Source organism: Ochotona curzoniae, unplaced genomic scaffold, assembly GCF_017591425.1.
Source record: "Ochotona curzoniae isolate NIBS_2020 unplaced genomic scaffold, NIBS_Ocur_1.0 contig_3819, whole genome shotgun sequence".
Lineage (NCBI taxonomy): Eukaryota > Metazoa > Chordata > Mammalia > Lagomorpha > Ochotonidae > Ochotona > Ochotona curzoniae.
In genome coordinates this window covers 11,713,283-11,739,743 of record NW_024466004.1, presented here as the reverse complement: position 1 = coordinate 11,739,743, position 26,461 = coordinate 11,713,283, and the positions used below count along the sequence as shown (strand labels likewise).

General features: G+C 42.4%; 1 protein-coding gene across 1 annotated transcript in view; it reads left to right on the top strand.

The window, feature by feature from the left end:
• TNFRSF21 (TNF receptor superfamily member 21) overlaps positions 1-26,461 on the top strand; it is a 74,199-nt gene that overhangs the window by 31,369 nt on the left and 16,369 nt on the right. The window contains exon 4 of the mRNA XM_040983508.1: positions 19,309-19,574. Coding sequence (XP_040839442.1) covers positions 19,309-19,574 — 266 coding nt within the window. The remainder of the gene's footprint in view (positions 1-19,308; positions 19,575-26,461) is intronic.

Genomic DNA, 26,461 nt, shown 5'->3' with positions numbered 1-26,461 from the left:
ATCAGAAATGACTTAAAGCATTTCACCTCATTGTTAAACCTACAGCATACAGTGTTCACAAATGAAGACGAAACCAAGTGTGTTTCTCCACTACTGTTTTGTTTAAAGTACGTTTGCTACCACCAAAACAGGCAAAATCAGAAGAAAATTTACAGATACAAAGATAATAAGCTGAGACTACTAAAATATGTTTCTAATCTTATGAAAAAGTTTCTGCTGTCATGGTTTTTCTTCATCTGCTTTAACAAAAACTGGTTGCCTACTGAGAGATGTGTTCTGTTCAGTTTTATATTTTCAGAGCCTTAACTTCCCCATTTCACAGTTGGGAGATCTGGGGGAGAAAACAACCCCTCCCCACCAAGCTGCATAGCTAGCAAGTGGCAGTGTTAGATTTTTTAAATTATCTTATTTTAGAAATGTATTAGTATGCAATTTAATGTACATTTTATGGATTACAGTGCAGTGTTTCAACACATACCCATAAGGTAAAACCGATCTAACTAGTCAACAGGCCTTTTCATCTCTTTGTATATGTGTTTAGAGTCTGCAGTTCCTCCTGACTTGAGGTCTACATATGGTGTGTAGTACATTATTGTGATCTGTGCTGTGGAACACTAGAACTTGTTATTTTTCCCTCTCTTTCTCTTTTTTTTTCTTTTTTTTTTTTTGATTTATTTTTATTGGAAAGGCAGAGATATACAGAGAGAAGGAGATGCAGAGAGAAACATCTTCCATCTGCTGGTTTAGTCCTCAAGCGGTGCAATGGCTGGAGCTGAACCTATTTTAAACCAGGTGCCAGGAACCTCTTCCAGGTCTCCCAGTGTGGGTGCAGGGTCCCAAGGCCCTGGACTGTCATCCATTGCTTTCCCAGACCACCAGCAGGGAGCTGGATGGGAAGTGGAACAGCCAGGACATGAGCCAACATCCACATGGCATCCTGGATGATCAAGGCGAGGATTTAGCCACTACGCCAGGCCCCTATTCCTTTTATAGGTTCCTTTGTTTGTTTGTTTGTTTGTTTGTTTGTTTTAATTTTATGTGCGAGACACAGAGAGACAGAGCTCTTTCCCCTCTCTGTTTCACTCCCCCAGTGCCAACATCAGCTGGTGCCAAGCCCAGCCCAAAGCAGGTCTCCCAGGAGAGGCTGAGATCCAAGCGTCTGATCCATTGCCTGCTGCTTCCCAAGCTGTGCAATAGGAGGAAGTAGGATGCATCCATGACTCAAGTCCAGGCACTCTGATGTGGGGTACAGGCTTGCTAACCACTCTGCAGAACGCCCACTCCCAGTGCTCCTTACTGCTCTCTGACTGTAGTTTGGTGCTCATTATCTAACCTGCCTTATCCCCTGTCAACCCAGGTTTTAAACTCCAGCATCAAACTGACTTTAGACTCTGTTTCTTAATAGCCAAAATCTGAATTTTTCATCAGTTACTTGGTGCTAGAACCTTGTAAGCTTTTGTGGTGAGTGTTTCCAAACCATACTGAATCAAAAAATAGTTTTTCCTTGCATAAAACCCTGCTTGTTCTGAATTAAAACCCCTACAGAATATCAAAATGACTTCTCTGTAGAGGTCACACTAATATCCTTATTCTTATCATGCATTAGTTCAAATGAAATAATTCTAAAGCCTAATTCCTAATGACTGTTCAGGACTGTGTAAAAGAATATATAGTAATAAACCCTATTTCAGATCAAGAGAGGTTGCCTGGAGTCCTGCAAATCAGAACTCGTGTCTGCTTACCTCGGTGGCTTTCCTAGGAGTCCTGTCTGACTTTGCTAGCACCAGACAGCAGTAACAGCTGCTGCATCCACAGGGCCTTCTCTCCTTTGCCAGGTAGACTGCTTGACTAGAAATTCCAGACACTCATCCTGTCTGTCAGACCCGATTTCCTATGGGAAGTAGACTTGAAGTGTAAACACCAGGAAGCCTGGCTGAAAGGAGCAGCTTATTCCGTGTAGGAGGCTCTTGTGTCCCAGCGTTGCAGCCCCAAGGCTGCAGGGCAACCGGACGTCATTTTACAGGGCAAGAAGAGCTGGCCGTTCCACTGCGTACACTCGACCCTGCTGCCTTTTCCGCCTTTGCTTCCAGTAATACCATTTCCAGCAGACCACAACTTTCTATTTAACCTCTTGGGATGGCCAGGCATAATAAGGCACTTAAAACCATTGCAGGAGAAAAGCCATGGCAAAAACAAAACAAACAAACAAAAACAAAACAAAAACATTGTCTCATGCACGAGTGGTTGGCGACATGCTTTGACCTTTGGGTTCAGAATGCTCCCCTCCCAGGCAACTTACCAATGGATGTTTCCAAAGAAAAGATAATTTTTTAGATGCCTGTTCAATCCTATAATTTATCTAGCAGCTTTTGAATTTAAGTTATTTGGAATATTGGAAAACAAATCAGCATCTTCCCCCACATAGCACACAGATGCAAATAAGGGAAAGAAACATTAAAAAGTCCCTGAAAATCTGTGTCCTTAAATCAACACGATCAGGTATTATGTAAGTAGATGTTGTGGAGGAGAAGGAATTTCTAGAAACTTTTTGATCATTCTTCATGAGTGGTTTGTGGTTTACATTGCACTGTACATATAGAATTCGATGTATTAGATTTGTTGGTGACATGTAGAATTTTAACAAATAAGTGGAACCAGTTATAAACCGAAAATCAGAAGACCAGAAATAAACTGCATTGCATCAAATCAAAACTACTAAGGAGAAAAGATCCTGCAATGGAACTAGTAAAGGGTGATGGCTAAAATATGCATTCAAAATGTGCTAGAATTGGTGGATTATGTTAGTAATGTTAGCCATAATGTCACCTCTTTTTCTCATTTTGCCTCAGAGCACACAGATCCAACTCAGATGTCAATTCTTAGTTTTCCTTTTCCTGGCCTACTGGCAGCGTTTGGCACTCTCAATTCCCTTCTCCTCAATTCATGTTCTTCCGCGAGCCTCTGAAAGACCCCACGCTCCCACATCCTCCACATCATGGACTGCTCCCTGTCTCTGTGGCTGGATCCTCCTCATCGCCCCGATCTCTGAACGGCACTTGCACTTCCTTGCTACCTACATGGTGTTTCTCCCTTTTTGACCCCTGGCTGTGAATATCATCTACTTTCTGGTAGTCCCAAGAGCATAAACTAATCCTGGACTTTGACCCTGAGCTCAAGCTGGAATATCCTCCTGTCTGCTTAACAGATCTGGATTTCTAACAGGCAGCTCACTCTTAATGATGTGCGATGCTGAATCCCAAACTGTACTTCCAAATAAGTCCATCATCACAGTAAGTGGTTCTCTTGAATTACTGTCGCTTAGGTCAAAATTTTAGAGACAGGGCCTGGCACGATTGTGTAGTGGTTAAAGTCCTTGCCTTGTATGCCCGGGATCCCATATGGGTGCCGGTTCTAATCCCAGCAGCTTCACTTCCCATCCAGCTCCCTGCTTGTGGCCTGGGAAAGCAGTCAAGGATGGTCCAAAGCCTTGGGACTCTGCACCTGGGTAGGAGACCCGGAAGAAGTTCCTGGCTCCTGGCTTCGAATTGGCTCAACTCCAGCCATTGTGGCTGCTTGGGGAGTAAATCATCAGACAGAAGATCTTCCTCTCTGTCTCTCTTCCTCTCTTTATATCTGACTTTTCAATAAAAAAATTAAATATCTAAAAAAAATGTTAGAGATATTCTTGACCCCTTTATATCTCTCCCACCATTTATTTGATCTATTAGCAAACCCTTCCAGCACTATTCCCAGTAGATCCAGAAGTCCATGACCTCCTGTCACCTCTATGGCCACCTGTTTGACTAAACCTTTCTTACCGTCTTACCATGACCTGCAACTAGCTGTTGCATTTTCTGCATGTGCCTCCTTCAGCATGTTCTTGGTATAATAGTTGGATGATGCTGGTTACATGCTGAGTGAGATTATCTCTTTTCTTTCCTCAAAGACCCAGTGTAACCAAACTCCTTCCCACCCTCCAGTTTGCTTCCAGTGACTTCCACCGCTCCCCCCATTTGCTTGCTGCAGCCACATCAGCCTTCCTGCTCCTCCTTGAACAGGCCAACACCCTTCCTTCCTTTGCACCTGCTGTTCCATCTGTCTGCAACTCCCTTCCCCCAGAGAGCCATGCAGCTTGCCCCATTTGGGTCATGACTCAGTGTTAGCAAGACCACCACACCCCATCCCCTTCCCTCCTTAGCAATCCCCAAGATCAAACACACTTTCCAGTTTGCTCAACTTGATGATGTTTCTCACTTCCTCTCAATAGGACAAAGGCTTTGTGAGGGAAGGGGTTTTGCTTCACTCTTCATTCATTCATTCATTGGCATCCACCTAGTGCCTGGAGTAGTGTCAGGCACTAAGTAGGTTTTTAGTAAATGTTTGCCAGATGAGTAAACTAACAGCTTCCAAGGAGGAGGGAGGCCTTTTGTTTTACTGTTTTTCTTTCTGTAGTGGAATCAAAGATTATTTTTCCTCATAGGATCAGTGATATCAACTCCTTCCATTTAGAAAACTGCGTATGGCTTTGATGGCTTGTCACTGGAAAACAGTATGTCATTTAACTTCAAGAGATCAAAACAATGTTTTTAGAGATGCTAAGATTCAGCTGAGTTTATAGTTATTGTCAATTTGAAACAAGTTGGTAAGTAATTCTGTTTGAGAAATCGTTTTAGGAGAGTTAAGATAAAATCCAGGCTGTTTGTAGCAACTTTTTGCTTCAACTAGGGAAGAGTACTTTTAACCAGGTATGCTATGTTCCCAGCACTGATAAAGCAATTCCTATGCAGTGAGTTAACTGGGAATGATCCTTGTTCAAATAACCATTTTTAATCATCTTGTGATCAGATGCTTGCTATGTACTCAGGTACACAGGTGGGCTTGTTGCTTTTGAGAGCAGAGACCATGGCTTGAGTGACTCATCTTGGCAGAAGGACTTCACTGAGGGAACCCTGGAGATTTTTCCTACGTGTGACCTGTGGTCTCAGTGGTAAGAGGGCACTGGCAGAGGCAGCTGACTTGCGTAAGAACTGGGTTCCAGGAAGCCCAGGTCCCACCCTTTGGATACAGAACGGACTGTGGCCCTTTCTCCTCATTATTGTGTAGATCCTGTGAGGATGCATGGCATGGGTCTGTGGACACTCGTGTTCTCAAGGGGCTGAAGTAACACCTGATGAGATTACAGATGGTGAGAGGCTCAGACAAAAGGACAAGGGTGACATAAAAAAAAATCATGCATTAAATGGACTCATACAGTGCCTCAAAAATATTCCTGCTATGTTCTAGACTCTGGGTGGAGCTGGTGATAATAATATTCCAGGCAGATATGGGAACTGGACAGATGATGGTCAGAGGTAGCAACTGAGAGGATGTGACCATTGTGTGGAATAGAATACTGATTCCAACAATGCTAAAGCTAATTTATTCCTGTTCCTGAACCTGACATATGCCAATCTTAAGTTGTATACATTGTGTTTGTCTTTGCCCTTATATCTACAGTTTGAGAGCCTGGAATTACAAGCTGTCTCTTAAGAGTGTGTCTTTCACAGAGTCTGAAGGAAGCTGTGTTTAAGCTCACGTCTCATGTTTTTCGCATGTAGAAATCCTCATGAGAATAACTGTGCATTCATCTTTCCTGGGAGAAGGTTAAATGTTAATTGCCTCCTTGGGAATTTTCTCATTATTCAGTCCTCTTTTCTACAAGAATATTGAGAGCTAACATGTACTTGGCAAGTAGGAGAGATGCAGTAGAAAAGCTTACATCCTTTTTTCATTTTTTTTTAAAAAGACTTATTTATTTTTATTGGAAAATCAGATTTACAAAGACAGAAAGATGACTTCCATCAGCTGGTTCAGTGCCCAAGTGGCCACAATGGCCAGAGTTGAGCTAACCCAAAGCCAGGAGCCAGGAACTTCTTTTGGGGCTCATACACGGGTCCAGGGTCCCAGACTTTGGACTGCCCTCCACTGTTTTGCTAGGCGACAAAAGGGCAGAGCTGGAAGGGAAGTGGAGCCTATGGGATACCAGCTGCTGCCCATATGAGATCCTGGTGCATGCAAGGTGAGGACTTTAACTGCTAGGCTACCACGCGGGAACCAGCTTACATCCTTTAAAATGATAGATTTGGTAATATCAATGAGTTTAAGCCCTTATTAATCTCTTAATGAGCCCATTCTGTGCAAAGCTTGGCTGGACAGCATGGAACTCCGAGTGCTGTGTTGTGTGCTGACAGGTGGCTTTGGCTCCCTCCAGCGCTATCTGCACTGTTCTTCATGTCTTTCCAAGGAAGACCTTCATAGGAGTTCTCTGTGAAGATTCTCACTTCAGGGATTCATCTCCAAAGCAAAGGGACTTTGGTACCTTGATTATAAAGGTCAGGTTTTTAACCTATAGGTAGTGAAACTGATACTGGGACTTAAAAACCGATCCTCAAAGTGAGGTTGTCCTCTGGATGACATAACATTGAATTCAGGGTTTTATGCTGAGCTGGGAAATGCCATATCTTCCGTAGTCACACAGTTTGTTACTGCAGGCCTCTAGGTATGAGGTTGCAGGAAGCCAGGAGTCTATTGCTCTGCTTCGTGGTTCAATGCCTGCAATGCTGGTGCTAAAAGCAATGTTTATGTAGAACTCTTTCCACCTTTCAGGTACATTGTCCACGCAGAAATGGAGGAGAACCAACAATGTACTGAGACTTTGCACTGGATACTTCTAATTCTAGAGCCCGTGACCACCCTAGCAGATATTTCCATTTTACTAACATTTTTGAGACACAAAAACCCTTAGAGGTTGTCATTTTCCCAGGGTCATACAACTAGCAAGCCAGGGAGAAACTTGAAACCATACCGAATGGATAATTATCCCACTGCTCAGTCCTTCCAGTTATGGTTCCCTGAGCGGGTGTGGTCACTTACCTTCTCAGCTCTGGCCAGGTGCAATCTCTGGGGCTTGATTCCTTTGATTTCTTTTGGGGGAAACTTTTTTTTTTTAACTATTTTTTTTTTTTTATTGTTGCTTACACTGTATTATGTAGTACAGTTTTATAGGCGCTGGGGATTCCCCCCACCCCTCCCCATATCCCTCCCCCCATGGTGGATTCCTCCACCTTGCTGCATAACCATAGTTCAAGTTCAGTTGAGATTCATTGCTTGCAAACACATGCCTAGCATAAAGTTCAGCGTCTTATTGTCCAGATAAGTTCAGTGGCCTCCTGGGGAGACCTTCTATGGTCTGAAGATAGGTCTAACAGAGTAAAGATCCGGTCGGTTAAAAGCCCCAACAAGGCCTCAGTATCAATATACAACATTATGGAATTAATTGACATAGTATTGGGTAAACAATATGTTAAAAATAATGCAAGTTCCATTCTTCGAAACATCTGGGTTGAGACAGCATCAATGACACGTTCAAAAAATAACAAACAACCAAACAATAAATTACAGGTTAAATCAAGGCAAACATGTGGTATCTAATCTTTTGGGATTCGCTCATTTCCCTTAGCATTATAGTTTCCAGTTGTGCCCATTTAGCCACAAAGAACTGCATTTTGTTTTTTTTAATAGCTGAGTAGTATTCCATGGAGTAGATGAACCAAAGCTTTCTTATCCAATCTTCTATTGATGGGCATTTCGGTTGCTTCCATGTTTTTGCAATTACTGATTGTGCTGCAATGAACATAGGGATGCATGTTGGTTTGTCGTAAATCAGGTGTTTTGGATATATTCCTAGGAGTGCTATTGCTGGGTCATATGGCATGCAGATTCCGAGTTGTTTGAGTGTTCTCCAGACTGATTTCCATAAAGGCTGTACCAATTTGCAGCTCCACCAGCAGTGGAGTAGGGTTCCCTTTTCCCCGCATCCTCGCCAGCAAGCGTCGTTGGTGTTCTTGTTTATGTGGGCCAATCTTACTGGTGTTAGGTGGTACCTCATCGATGTTTTAATTTGGACTTCCCTTATTGCTAGGGAGCTGGAACATTTTTTCATATGTTTGTTTGCCATTTGGACTTGTTCCTTTGTGAAATGTTTGCCCATTTCCCTTGCCCATTTCTTGAGTGGCTTGTTTGTTTTGGTTTTTTGGTTGTTTTGAAGTTCTTTGTATATCCTGGAAATTAGCCCCCTATCGCCTATATCGTGTGCAAAGATCTTCTCCCACTCTGTGGGTTGCTTTTTTACTTTGTTGATTGTTTCCCTTGCTGTACAGAAGCTTCTTAGTTTGATGAGGTCCCATTTGTTTATTCTGTTCTCAACTGCTATTGCTTTTGGTGTCCTTCTTAGAAAGTCGGAACCTACTCCTAGGTCTTGCAGTGTATTTCCTACATTTTCTTGCAAGAGTTTGAAGGTTTCTGGATGTAGGTTTAGGTCTTTTATCCATGTAGATTGGATCTTAGTGTATGGTGATAGATGTGGGTCTATCCTTTTGTTTCTACAGGCTATCAGCCAGTTGTCCCAACAACATTTACTAAAGAGGCCTTCCCACTTGCTTGAGCTATCATTGGTCTTTTTGTCAAAGATTAATTGGCTGTATTTGTGTGGGTTCCCTTTTGGTGCTTCTATTCTATTCCATTGATCTTCCTTTCTGTCTTTGTGCCAGTACCAGGCTGTTTTGATAACCACTGCTCTATAGTATGTCCAGAGGTCCGGGATTGTGATTCCCCCTGCTAACCTCTTATTTTTCAGGATGGTTCTAGCTATTCGTGGTTTTTTGTGTTTCCAGATGAACTTTTGAATCATTGTATCCAGTTCCGTGAAGAATGTTTTGGGCAATTTGATTGGAATTGCGTTGAAAATGTATATTGCTTGTGGTAGTATAGACATTTTAATGATATTGATTTTGCCTATCCAGGAGCACGGGATGTTATTCCATCTTTTGAGGTCTTGTTCAATTTCCTTTTTAAATAGTTTGTAGTTTTCTTCGAATAGGTCTCCTACGCTTTTGGTTAGATTTATTCCCAAATACTTCATACTTCTCTCTGCTATTTTGAATGGTATCCTGTTGGTTAGATCTTCTTCCATCTTGGTGTTATTTGCATACACTATGGCTGTTGATTTTCGTTCGTTAATTTTGTACCCTGCCACTCTGCCAAACTCTCGTATAAGTTCTAGCAGTTTCTGTATTGAGTCTCCTGGTTTTTCTATGTATAGGATTATGTCATCTGCATATAGTGAAAGCTTGACTTCTTCGTTTCCTATACGTATGCCTTTGATTTCTTTTTCTTGTCTTATGGCCTCTGCAAGTACCTCTAGGACTATGTTGAATAGCAGTGGTGATAGCGGGCACCCTTGTCTTGTTCCAGATCTCAGTGGGAAGGGTTCTAGCTTTTCTCCATTCAGTATGATACTGGCGTTGGGTTTTTCATAAATTGCTTTAATTATGTTGTGGATTTTCCCATCTATGCCTACTTTGGCTAGAGTTTTTAGCATGAAGAGGTGTTGGATTTTGTCGAAAGCTTTTTCTGCATCTATTGAAACTATTATGTGGTTCTTGTTTTGCAGTTTTTGGATATGGTTTATAACATTTATGGATTTCCGAATGTTGAACCATCCCTGCATTCCAGGGATGAATCCTACTTGATCCGGATGAATGATCTGTCTGATGATTTTTTGAATTCTATTGGCTAGGATTTTGTTGAGAATTTTAGCATCAATGTTCATCAGAGAGATAGGTCTGTAGTTTTCCTTCTCTGATGGTTCTCTGTCCGGTTTTGGGATTAAGGTGATGTTGGCTTCATAGAATGAGTTTGGGAGGGTTGCTTCCTCCTCTATTGTTTTGAAGAGCTTGTAGAGGATTGGGGTTAGTTCTGTTCGGAATGTTTTGTAGAATTCTGTAGTGAAGCCGTCTGGGCCTGGGCTTTTTTTCGTTGGGAGATCCTTGATGACTGTTTCAATCTCTACCTCGGTTATGGGTTTATTTAATTCTGCAGTTGCCTCCGGACTGAGTTTTGGTAAGTGGTGGGAGTCCAAGAACTTTTCTATTTCTTGGTGGTCCTCAAATTTGTGGGAGTACAGTTCTTTGTAGTAATTTCTAATTATTTTCTTAATGATTGCAGTGTCTGTTGTTATGTTGCCTTTTTCATCTTTAATGCTATTGATTCTCACTTTCTCTTGTTTTTTTTTGGTCAATCGGGCCAGTGGAGTGTCTATTTTGTTTATTTTCTCAAAAAACCAACTTTTTGATTTGTTGATTTTATGTATAGTTTTTTTGATTTCTATTTGGTTTATCTCCTCCCTTGTTTTGATGATTTCTTGTTTCCTATTGTGCGTGGGACTCTTCTGCTGCTGTTTTTCCAGATCCTGGAGGTGTGTGGTTAGTTCCTGTATTTGGCGTCTTTCTTGGGCCTTGACATGCGCTCCGATTGCAATGAATCTACCTCTTAGCACTGCTTTGGCGGTGTCCCACAAGTTTTGGAATGTTGTATCAGAGTTTTCATTGGTTTCCATGAATTTTTTGATCTCATCTTTAATTTCTTCTCTGACCCATTGTTCGTTTAATAGCATATTGTTCAATTTCCAAGAGTGCCTATACTTCCTGGGGAGTTTTGAGTTGTTGATTTCCAGTTTCATCCCATGGTGGTCTGAGAGGGTACATGGTATGATACTAATGTTTTGGAAGTTGTTTAGATTCGCTTTATGTCCTATCATGTGATCGATTCTGGAGAAGGTGCCATGCACCGCTGAGAAGAATGTATAGTCTGTGGCCTTAGGATAAAAAGTTCTATATATGTCTACTAAGTCTAGTTGTTCTATTGTTTGTGTGAGCTCTGTTGTTTCTTTGTTGAGTTTTTGTTTCGTAGACCGGTCCATTGTTGTTAGAGGTGTGTTGAGATCGCCTACAAGAATTGTGCGGGTGTCTATGTCTTCCTTTAAGTCTGTAAGTAATTGCTTTACGTAACTAGGTGCATTAAGATTCGGTGCATAAACATTAATGATGGTGATTGCTTCTTGATGGATCATTCCTTTCACCAGTATAAAATGGCCTTCCCTGTCTCTTTTGATGTTAGTTAGAATGAAATCTATTTCGTCTGAAATTAGGATAGCTACCCCAGCTTTTTTTTCTCGTCTATTGGCGTGAAATATCTTTTTCCATCCCTTCACTTTCAGTTTCTTTGCATCCTTTCTGGTTAGATGCGTTTCTTGTAGGCAACAGATGGTTGGGTCTTGTTTGATGATCCATTCTATTAATCTCTGTCTTTTGATTGGTGAATTTAGACCATTTGTGTTGAGAGTTAAAATTGAGAGTTTGCAATTTTGCCCTGCCATGTGATTGTGTTGTGTGTGTGTTGTTGCCTATGTAGTTGTCTTGTTTGTGCAGCTTTTAGTTTGGAGACCTTCTTATTTGCCAGCTTTGTTTGTGATTTGCCTCCTTTTTGTCCGGGACTAGTGCATTTCTAAGGAGACTTTGCAGAGCTGGTTTTGTGTAGACATATTCTTCTAGTTTTTCTTTGCTATTGAAGTATCTGATTTCGTTCTCATATACAAATGAGATCTTTGCTGGGTAGATTATTTTTGGTTGACAGTTGTTTTGTTTCAGGACTTGGAAGATCTTTGTCCATTCTCTCCTTGCTTGTAGGGTCTCTTCGGAGAAGTCAGCAGTGATTCTGATGGGTTTTCCCCTGTATGTGATCTTTTCTCTACTTCGTACTTGTCTCAGGATTCCTTCTTTGTCTTCATTGGAGTAGAACCTGAGCACCGTGTGTCTGGGTGAAGATCTCTTTGGATCATGTCTGTTGGGAGTTCTCTGTCCATCCTGTATGCGGGGTGGATTCGTGTTCCAAGTGTTTTGGAAGTTTTCCTGTATAATTTCATCAAGCACTGCTTGCATCCCAGATTCTCTTTCTACTCCCTCAGGGAGGCCGATGATCCGAATATTCAGTTTTCTAAGGTAATCCTTCATCTCTTGCATCATTTTATTAGTTTTGCTGAGGTTTGTCTCCAGCTGTTTAATTCGCTGGGCACTTTCATTTTGTGTGTCTTCTGTTTCAGAGATCCTTTCCTCTGCCGCATTTATTCTGTTGATGAGGCTTTCAATTTTATTCTCTTGGGCATCCAGTTTGGTTTTGATTTGTTGTATTTCGGTGATTATGCGGTTCTGGTAGTCTTCCAGCTTTGTGTCCATGTCTCTGAGAGATTTTAGCATTATTTTCATCAATTCCTTTGCTGGTAACACTTCCATGTCTTCATCTCGCATCGCCGATATTGATAATGGCTTTTGGCCCATGTTTGGTGGGGTGCTGGCTCTTTCATCTGGAGCACAGCTCTTTCTAGTGGTTTTTCCCATTGCGTTGGTGAATTCTGGTGGGGCAAATGAACCCGTGTGTTGAGGGGCTGTCAGGTGCTTTCCTGTAGAGATTGGAGCCTGCAGGCGTGGTGTTGCCGAGCGTGGTAATTTTCAAGGCACCGTTGGTGCGTTCTCAGGGCCCGGGGCTGTAGAGCACCACCTTGGGGGCCCAGTGGATTCCAGGCACACTCTGGGCACCTCTTCTACAGGTGTGACACCCCAGGGCGTGGAGGGATGGAGGCGCTCTCTGGGTGTGCCCCCTGCACGGGAATCCACAGGACTTAGAAGGTTTTATGTGCTTTCTCCCTGCGTTCTCCGTGTCAGGGACTGCAAGGTTTTTCAGAGCCCACCTGGTGCGTCTCCCACACACGGGACTGTGGGTGAGGCACTTTCCAGGCGTGGCTCTTGTGCAGTGAATCCACCACTCGTGGTGTGTGGGTGTTCAGAGCCCCTGCTCCTGTGTGGCTCTCTCACACCGGCCCTTAGCGGAGGAGTGGCCCAGGCGCCCTGTTATAATTTCACGGCAGGTTCACACCGTGTCAGTGTGGTGCAGGAGTTTTCAGAGCTCTCCTGGTGGGTCGCCCACGCTCAGAACTGCGGGGTGGGAGGCGAGGGGTGAGCAGTTCACCCTATGGGAGTGGTACCTGCGTGTCGGGGACACACAGCGCTACACTTCCCAAATCTCAAAGCTCTCCTGACACCTGACACCTGACACCTGACACCTGCGCTGTGGAGGCGGCTGCTGCAGGCGGGGCCGCCTAGTCCGCTCGGCGCAGCGACCAGGGTCTTCCTGATGTTCTCGCGCTTCCACCAGGCAGGATGTGGAGGACTCCAGATCCTCGCCAGCAGCCTCTGCGCACTGAGACGCACTGGCCCCCTCAGTGTAGGAACATCCGAGGCGCCTTCCTGGGGCCCCCTCAGCCACCAACACCACTGTGCGTAGTTCCCAAGGCACAAACCCAACAGTTTCAGTCTGTCTGCCCCGCGTTCTCAGAGGCTGGAACCTCAGTAGGGGTCAAGGAATGCGGAGGCTGCCACGTCAACCCCCCCCCCCCCGCTCACCAAACGTCCGGCCGCTGCAGTCTGCCTCCGCCTCCCGCCGGCGACGATCCGCCCGATCTCCCCGCCTCCGGGCTGTCCGCGTCTCCCGTCAGGCCGTTTTCAAAAGTGACTCAGCAGGTCTGGAGTGGGATGTCGGTTTCTCTACCTTTGCCCTGCTCCGTTCTCGCTGTTCTTCCGAGTTGTGTGGATCTTTTTGGCTCCACACTGTCCTAGGGAGCCTCACGGACCTCTCCCTGCGATTCCCTGCTGTTCCTCTTTGCTGCTTCTATAACTTTCTATCCCTCTTTCTCTGGACGCTCCCTCACAGCCTTCCTCCTACGTCGGCCATCTTCTTTCCCTAGGGGGGAAACTTTTTAAAGATAAGGAAAAAGACTAAGCATCTTGTTCGGCTAGATGATAGACAATTTTAACACATGGTGCTATTTCGAGTTTTGACAAAAGTTCTTAGAACTTCAGAACTTTTTCAAAGATTGATTGATTCATTGATTGATTGATGAAAGGCAGAGTGACAAAACAAGATTGAGGGCTAGGTCTTCCTTTTACCGGTTCACTCCCCATGGCTGCAATGGGTAGGCCAAAGGCAAGAGGCAGGATCTGCATCCTGGTCTCCCACATATTTGGCAGGATCTTAAGCACTTGGGCAACCTTCGGTTGCCAGATATATGAGCAGGGAGCCAGATTGGGTGTAGAGTAGCTGGGGTTTGTACTGGCGCTCTGATGTGGGATACTGGTGCTATACATGGTTAACAGGGAGCTGGACTGGAAGCAGAGCCTCTAGGATTTGAAGTTGCACTCTGACATGGGATGAGATGTTCTAAATGGCAGTTTAACGTGCTACATCACAACACAGAACTGTGACGGGACAAATAACCAAGGCACTTGCAGGGAGGTAGTCTCCATTTAGTTGAGATTGAGAGTTGTATTGTCTTTCAGGTACAAATGTTTTTTATGCTTTCTGTTTGTTTATTTCAACAAAAATGCTTTTCTAAACTTTCGTATTATTTAATGGCTCTGTTATGGTCTTTAAATTGCAGTATTTGCAGGGATTGGTGAACTACAGCTAACAGTCCATATCCAGCCCTCTTCTGGATTTATTCACTTGGGCTGTCTGGCTTTCAAGCTCTGCCAGAATGAAGAGTCTCAGTAGAGGACATATGATATGGTCTCAAAACCTAAAATATTTATTATTGTTGTTACAGAAAATATGCTAATATTTTATTTAAAAATAATTACAGGATTACAGTGTCAATAGAATAAAACTACCTGGGGCTGGGTAACTTCATAAACAAAAGAGTTTTATTTAGCCTACAGCTCTGGAGGTTCAAAGACCGAGTGTTAACTGTCGCCAAGTGAGGGCCTCCTAGGCGGAGGCCTCTCAACAGTGGGAGTACCAGTACCTGGTGACACCAGAGGCCAGAACCGAGACAAGGGCCAGCTTTGTAACTTTGCGTGAGGTGCCGCCTTTGAAAGATTCTGCTGTCCTGTCATCACCACCACACTGGGTTCTGAATTTCCATACATGAACCTTTGGGAGACACACTCAAGCTGTGTAAACCTCAGGATGCTGTGATAATTTTTAAAAAATGAGCTTGTTAGCCACAGAGAAAACGGTTCCAGCATGTGAATAATCATTTACAACAAGCTGAGAAAAAACATACACTCCATGGCCAGCCCAGAAGGTGTTTGTATCTAGACTATAGCAGACAATAATTCTCCTCTGTCACGTGGCAATCCCTGTAGTCACAGCAGAGGCACCACTGGCCGAGTGGGTGACCTGGCACTAGGAGCCAACCACCCTGAGACTCGTTACCAATAAAACCTAAAAGTAAGAGCTATGTGCTTACAAAATACAGTCCTTTATATGTGTGTGTTTGATGATTTCATGAAGAGTATGCATGCATTTCAAAAACTTAGTGTACTAAAATATTAACTAATCTTTCAATTCCATTTTCCGTGACATTTTTAAAGCCTATTCTTGTGTATTGTATGCATCATTTCAAAAAGAAAACAAGAATAAAAGTATCAAGTGAAGTAATAACATCACAAGAAGACTCCTTTCACCATTATCATCTTAGGACACAGAACTTTAAATTCCTTGCTGTAACACATTCTCCTCCCTCCCCGCAGAGTTAATCATCTCAGTTTGATTATTCATCTGCTACTTTTCTCTATAGTTGTCTCATATATACATATTTCTCTTTTTTTCCTAAACACAGAGCACTTTTAAAGCCCAGCTCATGTGTATTTCCTTTTTGTTTCATTTTCTTGATGGTGCACTCTTCCTATCTTACAATTGCTTAAAGGTTATCAGCGCAGCGAGTGCAGCCTGGACACTCTTGAGACACTCCAGTAAGTTTGTCTTTTCTCTTGCAAGGCAGTGATGGGGAGGGCAAGGACTGGTTCAGACTCATGTGCTGGACTCTTCTCCAGAGGTCTGTGAAAGTGCTGAGGGGAAGGTCTAGTGTCACCTTAGGGAGCCTTTGTCTCCTCCAGCTTTGGTGTATCAGCTCCACAATGGGAAGGGCTGTGCCAAAGAACATTGCCGACTCAGGCACGTCGCAGGGTTGACTCCACGTTTTTGTAGTAGGAAAATCCAGATGAGTAAGAGAAAAAGATGAAATCTGATTTGTGGACCTGAAATTTAACTCTTAGCCAATTTTAGTTGAAGGGAGATCTCATTGCATTTTACTTTCCTTTTTTCCTTCTTGTCCCTCCCCTTTTAGGTGTGGCTTTAAAGATATAAATATTGGATTGTGGAAGAAGGAGTTGTTGTGACACTTTTTTTTTTTTTACTCTGAAATTACGTGTATAAATGCTGTATGTTTGCATGTGAAATTCATGGAGCCTTAAATTCTATGGCTTAGTACATGGAACATTTATAATGATAAGACTACTTCCAAAAATAAACTCCACAGAAAATGTTAATCAGCATAACCCCAGAAAACATAGTGAGTATCTCCATTGTACAGTGAGGAAATAGACATGAGAGTGGTTTGCCCAAAGCCACACTGTCATTGGTGTAATGAAAATTTAAGCACTGGTCTTACTTACAAGAAAATACAGTCGTGTTTTCATGTAAGACACTGTAGGCCCTCGTCAAATTGACCTAAATTAGGAATCAAAGACTAACCAGTTTTGGGGTGTTTGGATGAGTCTAACATATTAACCACAAAGAGTTGGCTTGTTCCTTAAAGGTAGCTGCAGGGTTTTTAATAGGACTTGGGCTTTGAGGCATCCCTTTGCTTGGAATCACAAGTTCTGTGTCTGACTGTACGCTGGCATGAAAACTGAAAAGCCACTGATTCAAGGACACCTTGCAGTGCCACGGAAAATTGTGTGAGAAGTACAGTAATGTCTCAGTTTGGGAATAAAACTTTTCTTTTTGTAGTTTTTATTTTTATGTGGGACTATACTGTGTTGCAGTTGACAAAAATGTGATCAGCTACTGGGAACTTAGTTTTGAAAGCAATTTCTAGGGGATTTAGGTTGTATATATTCTTATACTTTCCCAAGTCATCTGACACAATTGCATGGCACAGAAAGTATTAATGTAGAAGAACCACAAAGTCCTCCATTTTTCAGAGACACTTATGCAATACTATTGCTTTCTTAGGCAAAAAAAAACGATAGCTCATATAAATATTTTCCTCGTTAATTTGTTGGAGGAAAAGAGTGTTATTGTCATGGTTAACTTCTGGTTAATTAAAAATTTAGTAACTCTAAACTCTGCTTTGTTTTTCCTTTTCCTTTCTTCTCTAAAACTCATTTGAGAATGTAACTCCATTCCCCTTTCTTCTTCTTCTTTTTTTAAAATAATGAGTATTTAAGCTATGTTGACTATAGCAACTTTGGTATCTGGTCATATGAATATGACCTCATTCAGTGACCTAGTATTTATTCAGAGGACTCATTAGTTTATTGATGCCAAATACCAGATCCCATTTCCTATGTGGGGTGTATACATCTACCTTAGGTACAAATTCAGGCAAGAGCAACTTATGATTGCAAAGAGGAGATGTTAAGTGAGAGACACCAAACTAGTTCGCCAGGGAGTGCCTGAGCACATAGAGATTTTGTACCCAGTGTTTATCATGAGTTTGCAGATTTGGGAACCAAACACACACACACACACACACACACACACACACACACATGCGTGCACTTTAAGTGACAAATGAGCCAGCATGACACACATTAATTCCCTCCTTCTTTACTGTTTTAATGATCATCTGTGGTTAGTATTAGCCTGAAAATATTAAATAGAAATTTTCAGAAAGAAACATTTCATAAGTTTTAATGTTTGTTGTTTTAAGTAACGTGGGAAATGTTAGAACTTCCCAGTACATCCTGCCTGGGCTCAGTGTCCTCCTTGGTGCCTGGGATCCAAATTGTGCAAACCACTTGGACTGTGATGTCAACTGTCTTGTCATCATGTTTGTGTTCAAGCCCTATTTTACTTAATAATGGCCCCAGACGCAAGAATAGTGACTGGCAATTCAAATAACCCTAAGAGAAGCCACAAAATTCTTTTCATTAAGTGCAAAAGTGTAAGTTCTGAACTTACTAAGGGAAAAAAAATCATATGCTTAAATTCCTAAAACCTATGCTAAGAATGAACCCTCTGTCTGTTAATCTATGAAGAAGGAAAAAGACATTTGTGCTAGTTTTGTTATTTTGCCTCAAACTCCAGAGGGTATGGTCTCAGAGGGTGTGCTTAGTGCTTAAGAAGGAAAAATTTAAATTTTAGAGTTCAGTACCCTGTACTTTTAGTCATCCACTGGGAGTCTTCTGCATATTAAATTATGGGGGACAGAAATTCAGAATAACCACCCTTGGTCATTTGCTTAAGGCATTTCCTCCCTTGGAAGGAAGTATGCATTGACAAATTTAAGCATGGTTACACATATGGATTTTTTTAAAGATTTATTTATCTTTTTTTTGTAAAGGCAGATAGATATACAAAAAGGAGGAGAGATGGAAAGGAAGATTCACTTCCCAAGTGACTGCAACAGCTGGTGCTGTGTCCATCTGAAATCAGGAGCCAGGAACCTCCTCTAGGTCTCCCACACGGATGCAGCATCCCAAGGCTTTGGGCCGTCCTCTGCTGTTTTCCCAGGCCACAAGCAGGGAGCTGGATGGGAAGTGGAGCTGCTGGGGTTAGAACTAGCGCCCATATGGGATCCCAGTGTTTTCAAGACGAGGACTTTAGCTGCTAGGCCAGCACGCAAGGTCCATATATGGATTTTAAAGTAACAACCATGTACCTTTGTGACAGGGAGCCAGATGCCTAACTTAGAATTCTGAGTGCTTTTCCTCTTACCTGTGCAGTTGGAATGTTAATGTCTTTTAAAGCTAATCAATGAACTAAAGCCTGGACCCATACCTGGAAGTTGTTCACTTTTATTATAATGTCACTTTGTCTATTCTCTTGATTATAACCATGCAAATCATATTAAATCACTGCATAATAAACATCATAAAATTGCTTTTGGGCCTTTAATTAGTGCATAGGAAGTAAGATATTCTTAAGGAATACTTCTATCTGTTTCTAGGGACTATTTCTAGAATATGCACTCCCTTCCTAACAGTTCTGGATAAAGTCCAATGCAGTTGTAATTTATCACTTCGGGTTTTCTGGATTCCGTAGAGTCACCACTTTTTTTTTTTTAGTGTGAGAGTCTCTAATTTTTTGAGATTCTGGTTACATTTAGAAATAACAGCAACCTCACGCTTATTACCTTGTTTGATTGAACATCGCTTTCAAACATCTTTTGGGCATGGTTTGTTGTATTTCCACCCTCACACTTCTTCCCCTACATGCAGGGGGTGATTAAAGTGCCCCCACGTGTTTACAGAAGGCAGTAGATTCCTTCATCACAGAGCAGTGAGGAAGCTTGCTTCTTCCAGTTCATTGAAGCGGCCTAACCCAAACACCTTCCCTCACATGCCTTCATTTATTTTGTCTCCGGTGTAGGTATTGACATCCTCAAACTTGTAGCTGCCCAAGTGGGGAGCCAGTGGAAGGATATCTATCAGTTTCTATGCAATGCCAGCGAGAGGGAAGTGGCTGCTTTCTCCAATGGCTACACAGCAGACCATGAGCGGGCCTATGCGGCTCTGCAGCACTGGACCATCCGCGGCCCTGAAGCCAGCCTTGCCCAGTTGATTAGTGCCCTGCGCCAGCACCGGCGCAATGATGTGGTGGAGAAGATCCGTGGGCTGATGGAAGACACCACCCAGGTAAGGGAGCCCTGGCCTTGCGTGTCTCTGCCAGGAACCCTTGTCCTTGTGCTTTGAATTGTATTTGGTATGATGCAACAGCCACAGCACACCACACCCACCACACCCTGACCTTCCAGGGCAGTGACTCTGAATCGTTGCTATTAGAATTTTCTAAGGAATGTTTTCAAAAGTCTGATTAAGGCAGGTATTTGACACATTGGTTAAAATGCAGCTTGGGACTCCCTGTGCCCTTCACCAGATGACCTCGGTTTGAATCCAGGCCCCACTTGTGAGCTTCCTGGCAGTGCACACCTTGGGAAGCAGCAGGTGACGGCCCCAAGAAGTCAAATACCTGTCACGTGGGAAGCCGGTGTTGAGCTCTTGGAATTTGGGGAGTGAACCAGAAGTGAAAGAGCTCTGTCTCTGCCTTTGTGTCTTTCAAATGAATACAATAAAATTTAAAAAGAATGCTAGCGTTGAATTCTACTGCAGACCAGTCAAGTCAGAATTTGCAGGGTGAAGACTGAGTCGGCATGATTTCAAAGTTCTCAAAGGGATCCCAGTCATTGTCATTGGTGTAGTTTCTAGTACCAGACTCGGGAGCAACATCTACTGAAAGGCCATGGATGAAGCACAGATGTGGGCATTGAGTCTTATTTCCCATAGACTTTGTTTCACAATCTACTTCCAAAGTAAAGGAAATATTGCCACCAAGACTTGATAAGACCTGCTTGAGATTTTTTCCCTAGTTTATCTCTGAGATTAAGCCAAACAAGAAAATCAAAAGGTAGAGGCATCATTCAACATGTTCTTATGAGAAGGGTATGTACAGTTTGTGTATGGTGGTGGTGATGGGAATTCAGGATTTGCCCTGGGAGTTAATGGACACTTAATGTTTAAAACTGGCTGTTTTATAGGGCGGTCAGGCGCCTGAGAGCTCCTGTGTTATGTTCTACTTGAAGGATTAGTCCCAGTGTGGCTGTTACTCGTCTGCAGAACAGCTGGTTCCTTGTTTACCATGGTGGCCTAGTCACCACTTTTAAATTAAACACATCCAGAACCTGACTCTGTTTTTATCTGTGGTATGAGGTGCGTTTCCCAGCACCCTCTTCCTTCAAGGTCAAGACTGAAACCAAGCCCAGCTTCCCCCTTTCTAGGCAGGAGCAACAGCAACTCAGTGGAATAACAGCTGGAAGTCACTGGGATTTTCCAAAGCTATTCAAAGACAAAAAATAAATAAATAAACACCTAACACAGCATTCCAAATTTTGTGACATCTCATTTTCCACCCCACCCCCTTTTTTCCCTTGTGTGTGTCTGTCTTTCCTCCCCTCCATTTGTCTTTTCTTTTCTTTTTTCTTTCTTTCCTTTTCTTTTCTTTGTTTCTTCCTTTGCTTCTTTCTCTCTCTCTCTCTCTCTTTCTTTCTTTGGAGTTACTTAGCTTTACCTTTTAATTTAGGGTTTTTCCTTCAATTTCCTTTTATCCCACTATAGGCATAGTGTTCAGAAAAAAAACCAATAGGAGGGAAAACTGGAATGTAGTTTTTGAACATCTTTTCTTTACAATTTAAGAATGTAATTCATAAACTTTTCCAGTATCTTCTATAGTTTACTTATCTTGAGCATGTAAATTATTTCTTATTTTTAAATAAATTTTATATTTTAATAATGATTACATGGTTGATCAGGGTGGGAAGGATTGAGGTTTAGGGAAAATTGGGTGAACTCATTGCTTCCAAATTTGCTATTTTTTCTTGTTCTTCCTTGGGGAAGGGGAGTGACAAAGGGGGAGACCACTCATGACTTTCCACGTATCCCAGTGCCAGGGATGAGGAACCGCCACCTCATATCAACCCAGAGTCTCACTGTGTACATATTCCGAGGGTGCTGTCCAAGTGGTTTGGATAGTTCTGAGATGCTGCTGATTTCACTGATCCGAGGATGATGTCACCCTCCCAATGTCCATTGACTCCATTCACTGAGATTTTTTATTGTCATTGTTTGTTTGGGGTAGTTGTCCAGTTTGTTCTGTTCTCCTTTTTTTCCCTTGTGTCTTTATTTAAAGAAAGTTTCTGGTAAGGAGTATGTATTTAGAGTTTTTCAGGAATCTAGTCTAACAACTTTGCTATTTAGTGGGAGGATTTCTTTGCTAATATATTTGGGTTTAAATCTACCATCTTATTATTTGTTTCCTTTTGCTTTCTTCCATCTTCCAAATTGAGCCCTGTTTTGGCTTAAAAACAAATATATTTTAAAATTCTATTATTATTTTTGAAAACTTGCTATTGGAGATGAGGAATGAGGGAGGGGGCAGAAAAGACGCAGACATTTTTGCCATCTGCTAGTTACCATTCCCAATAGCACCAAGTTGCAGGAACTGGGCCAAGCTGAACCTAGAAGCTAAAAACTCAATCCCAGTCTTTCTCTTAGGTGGTAGGACCTCAATTCCTTGAGCTGCCACCACTGTTTTCCAGGGTCTGTGTTGAAGAGAAGTTGTAGTCTGGAGCTAAAGCTAGATATTGAACTCAGACACTTCGTTGTGGGACACCAGTGTTGTTTTTAAGAATAATGTATATATTTGAGAGAAAAAGAGAGCTTCTGCCCTCTGGTTCATTCCTTAATGGCTGCAACTGAGAGGGCTGGATCAGGAGCTTCATCCAGGTGTCCTGCTTGGCTTAAACAGCTGAAATAGGAACCTGCACCCAAATGGGATGCCAGCATTGCATGGGATATGACTACTGTTTATACCACAATGCTGGCCCTAACACAAGGGCCTCAAACAATGCCTTTACAGCTAGACCACTCACCCACCCCATAAGAAGTATTATTTATTGTTTGGTTTTATTCCTCTTCTGTAAGCTTGTTAGTTCGACTTCTTATACATTATTGGCAATGGGTATCCTAGGAATTGCAGCATGCACACTGACACTATAAGACACATGCTATGTATGTGTACGGCTTACCATTTCTCAGTAATAAAGCAACCTTAAAAAAAAGTTATTCCTACTTTATCTTCTCCAGAACTTTGCTTTTGTTGACATGCATTGTGATACTAATGCATTGAATACCCCCTAAGTAATAGTTAACACAGTCTTACACAGGCTTTCTTTGTCTATTGATTTTTTTCTGTTGTTCTTCATACTTCCTTCAGCATTTCTCCCTGGGATTATTTTTCTTCAGCCTAAAGAATATTTCTCAGTGAAGGTTTCCAGCATAATTTTTTTCCCTTTGTGCAGAAGATTCTCAAGAAAACAAGTAAATATGCTCCTCGTGCTAGTTCACCTTAGTTTTGGAAGGGAAACTGGAAGCCAAGCTTTTGCTTGCCAGGTGCTTTTCAGACCTTGGCCTGGGTTTAACTTTTCCTTACTAAATAGCAAAGGAGTTGATGTGGTTTTATTTTTAAATCTATATTACATAACAAATTAGGTGTGCAGCATTGGTACCAGGCACTTTGGGCAGTGCGAAGATGAGTAAGACAAAGTCAGTGCTGTCAAGGAAGCTTAGAGCTGAATGAAGAAATGTATACATACTTATGTAACCCAGGGGAGTGCATCCAGGACTTTGGAGAAGGAATGTGCAAGCAGCCATTTGGGATCCAATAGGAACGGTCCAGTTGCTACCCTGTGGAGTTGCTTTGGGTACTGCATGGATTAATTATCAGGCCTCTCTGCTCCCATTTCTTGATGAGACAGTATCAAAACGTGGGTGCTTGTCTGGTCATTAAGAGGGTGTGACCCATTCAAGGAATGTTTTCTATTGATAGTTGCAATTATTCCCAGACTATAGAAGCTAGAGAAGTGGAAGAATGTTCCCAGTTGGCTGCAGTTCACACACATACCAGATCACATAGTGTCAGGTAGAGGGAGTCTCACACGTCCAAGGGACAGTGGGGCTGGAAGGTGGCTCTCATGGTTCTCAGTGCCCAAGAACAGGGGATGCTGGCCAACTGCAAATATTTATTCTTTGTTGCCTGAGCAAGTGTTCCAAGGCTGACCAGGCCAACTGATGGCATGTGTAGAGTTGCTGGGCTGCTCCCTCGAAGATGGCCATCTGGAGAAGGGAAACAGCTTGAGGCCATCAGACCTTCAGATAGTCTTAACCGTTTGCTTTTTTGGGTTTCTATCACCTCCTCTTTAAGACGTGGCTGTATGCAGACAGGGTTTACTAATGCAGTCCCCTCCTTTTTTCTGTTTTGCAGCACAAACAGGGTAGGGGGAAAGGGCTCTTTTCATAGGAAATCCTGGACAAATGAAGTGTCTGCCTGACATCTTTGCCATTTATGCTCTGTGCTTCACACTTTGTGAGTCATTATCAGAGCTAACTGAGATAGGTACCTATTAAACATTGAGATGCACAAAAAGGGAGATATTAACATGGAGCCTAGTGGCCAGGTTCGGAAGTAATTGTGATTGAGGTGTCAGCATCCCTTTATTGTTCCCTCTTGAAAAGGGGGAACAATTTTTTTTTCTATACCTTTAAAAATTATATTAAAATCAAGTGGGATATGAGATATTATGAAGTGTCAACTTAGCTATCTGTTTTATCTATTTTTAACCAGATTCACAAATTGATAGTACTTGATCAGGCACCCATAAGCTGAAGTTGATTAAAATTACTTCAGTAACAGGGGCTGGTGATGTGGTACAACAAGTTAAGTTGCTGCCTGCAGCACTGGGATTCCATGTGGACAAAGGTTTGAGATCCTGTTGCTCCACTTCTTACCCAGCTCCCTGCCTGAGAAAGTCACCGAAACTAGTCCAAGTGCGAAGGCCTATACACCCACAAGGGAGACCCTGTGAAGCTCCTGGCTCCTGGTTTTGGTCTATCACAATCCCTACTATATATTGCAGTCATTTGGTGGTGTGAACCAGCAGGATGGAAACTTGCTATCTATTTCTCTCTTTTTCTTCAACGCTCCCTTTCAAAAAAATCCTTTTCTTGAAATTATATCAGTAATATAACAGTAAGTAGAACCAAAAACCGATGCTAGTGATGTTGGTGATTGGTGTGTAGTAAGATATTATTATCTTATCTTCCAAACCACAAAATATTTACTATCCTACTTTAAAAAATGCGTGGGCCTGGTGCGATAATGTAATAGTTAAGGTCCTTGCATTGAACGCACAGGAATTCCATATGGTCACCAGTTCTAATCCCGGCAGTTCCACTTTCCATCCAGCTCCCTGCTTGTGGCATGGGAAAGCAGTCAAGGATGGCCCAAAGCCTTGGGACCCTGCAGCCACGTGGGAGAACCCAGAAAGAAGTTCCTGGCTCCTGGCTTCAGATCAGCTTAGCTCCGGCTGTTGCGATCACTTGGGGAGTGAATCATGAGATGGAAGATCTTCCTCTCTGTACATCTGCCTTTCCAATAAAATACGTAAATCTTTTTTTTAAAATGCTTGGAAAATGGGACTAAAAGTATGAGTTATTCATACATGGATTTTTTTTCATAGTGTGCATTTTCCCATGTATTATTAAAATATTCTGGCACCAAAAAAACTCTCATACCTTTAATTCCATTTTCTTTCAGATATCGTTGTATCTAGGAACAGAACAATTGTACATCCTTTCCCTCTTTTTCTGCTAGTAAGCTCTGTGTTGCAGCGTGGGGCCTTGCCATGTGTGATCAGTTGGGTAACTGGGAGAATCCTAAAGCTAGAGAAAGCCCCGGGTCTTCTGTTTTGGCGAGAGAGCCGTGCTCCTGCTGCTGCTGCGCAGGGGACTCTAGTTACTGACTTCTTGCTTAGCAGCTGCAGGATGCAGCTGTCCTTATCTACGTCTCTGAGACCAGCTATTTTCAGAAATGTAATGTAGCAAGGGTGAATTGAGGCAAATACCAGCTGTACATTTAACTGCTGCCTTCTTGGGCTGTTCAAATCAGTCTTTGTCTTGAACATTCTAGTTGGTCGTCTTCTAGAAGATCAGGGATTATTCACAACAGACTAAGGGTCCTAAGAGTTTAGCCAAAGCTATGTGTGCGTTCACTAGAGCACAGAGAATCACTGCCCTCTGCTGTGTAACATACCACACAAAGGATCGTTCAAGGTCAAGTGTTTCATTTGTGGGGTGTGGCTACAATTTTAGGGAATTTCTGGAGTGGTGAGACAAGGACATTGTATTTATTTTTAAGGTTTTTTTTTTTTTCATTTTTATTTGACAGTCGGATATACAGAGAGAAAGAGAGACAGAGAGGAAGATCTTCTGTCCAATGATTCACTCCCCAACTGGCCATAACAGCCAGAGCTGAGCCAATCCGAAGCCAGGAGCTTCTTCCAGGTCTCCCACACAGGTGCAGGGTCCTAAAGCTTTGGACCATCATCCACTACTGCTTTCCCAGGCCACAAGCAGGGAGCTGGATGGGAAGTGGGGCTGCTGGGATTAGAACTGGTGCCCATATGGGATCCCAGCACATTCAAGGCAAGGATTTTAGCTACAAGGCTATTGCGCCAGGCCCAAGAGCATTATAAAGGCATTGTAAAGGCATTACTCACAATGGGGTCCAAGGAAGCATTGATGAAGTTTGTGTTTAAGGTTTTCATTGTGCACAAAGAAGTCGTGTCTGTGAATAGATTTCAGATTTGTGATGACATGTCAGATTATTCTATTATCTTATTTCAAGGTCTCATTCAGTTGTTCAACAATCTTTTGTCAACCACCCACTGGATTCCTGGTACTCAGTAAAAGAAAAGATGGTCTTGATTTTTCAACAGTTTATTTGCCAGGATGGAGACAAATCTATAAGTAATCGCAACACAATGATATAAGCAAGTATCATAATAAATAAATGTATGAGAAGCGACAAATAGCATCAGGAGGAAGAAGTTTGTACTCACCGAAAAAACACTTAGAAAACTGGAGCTGATATATATTTAGCCATTTGAAAATTCTGTTGAAAAAAAAAATTA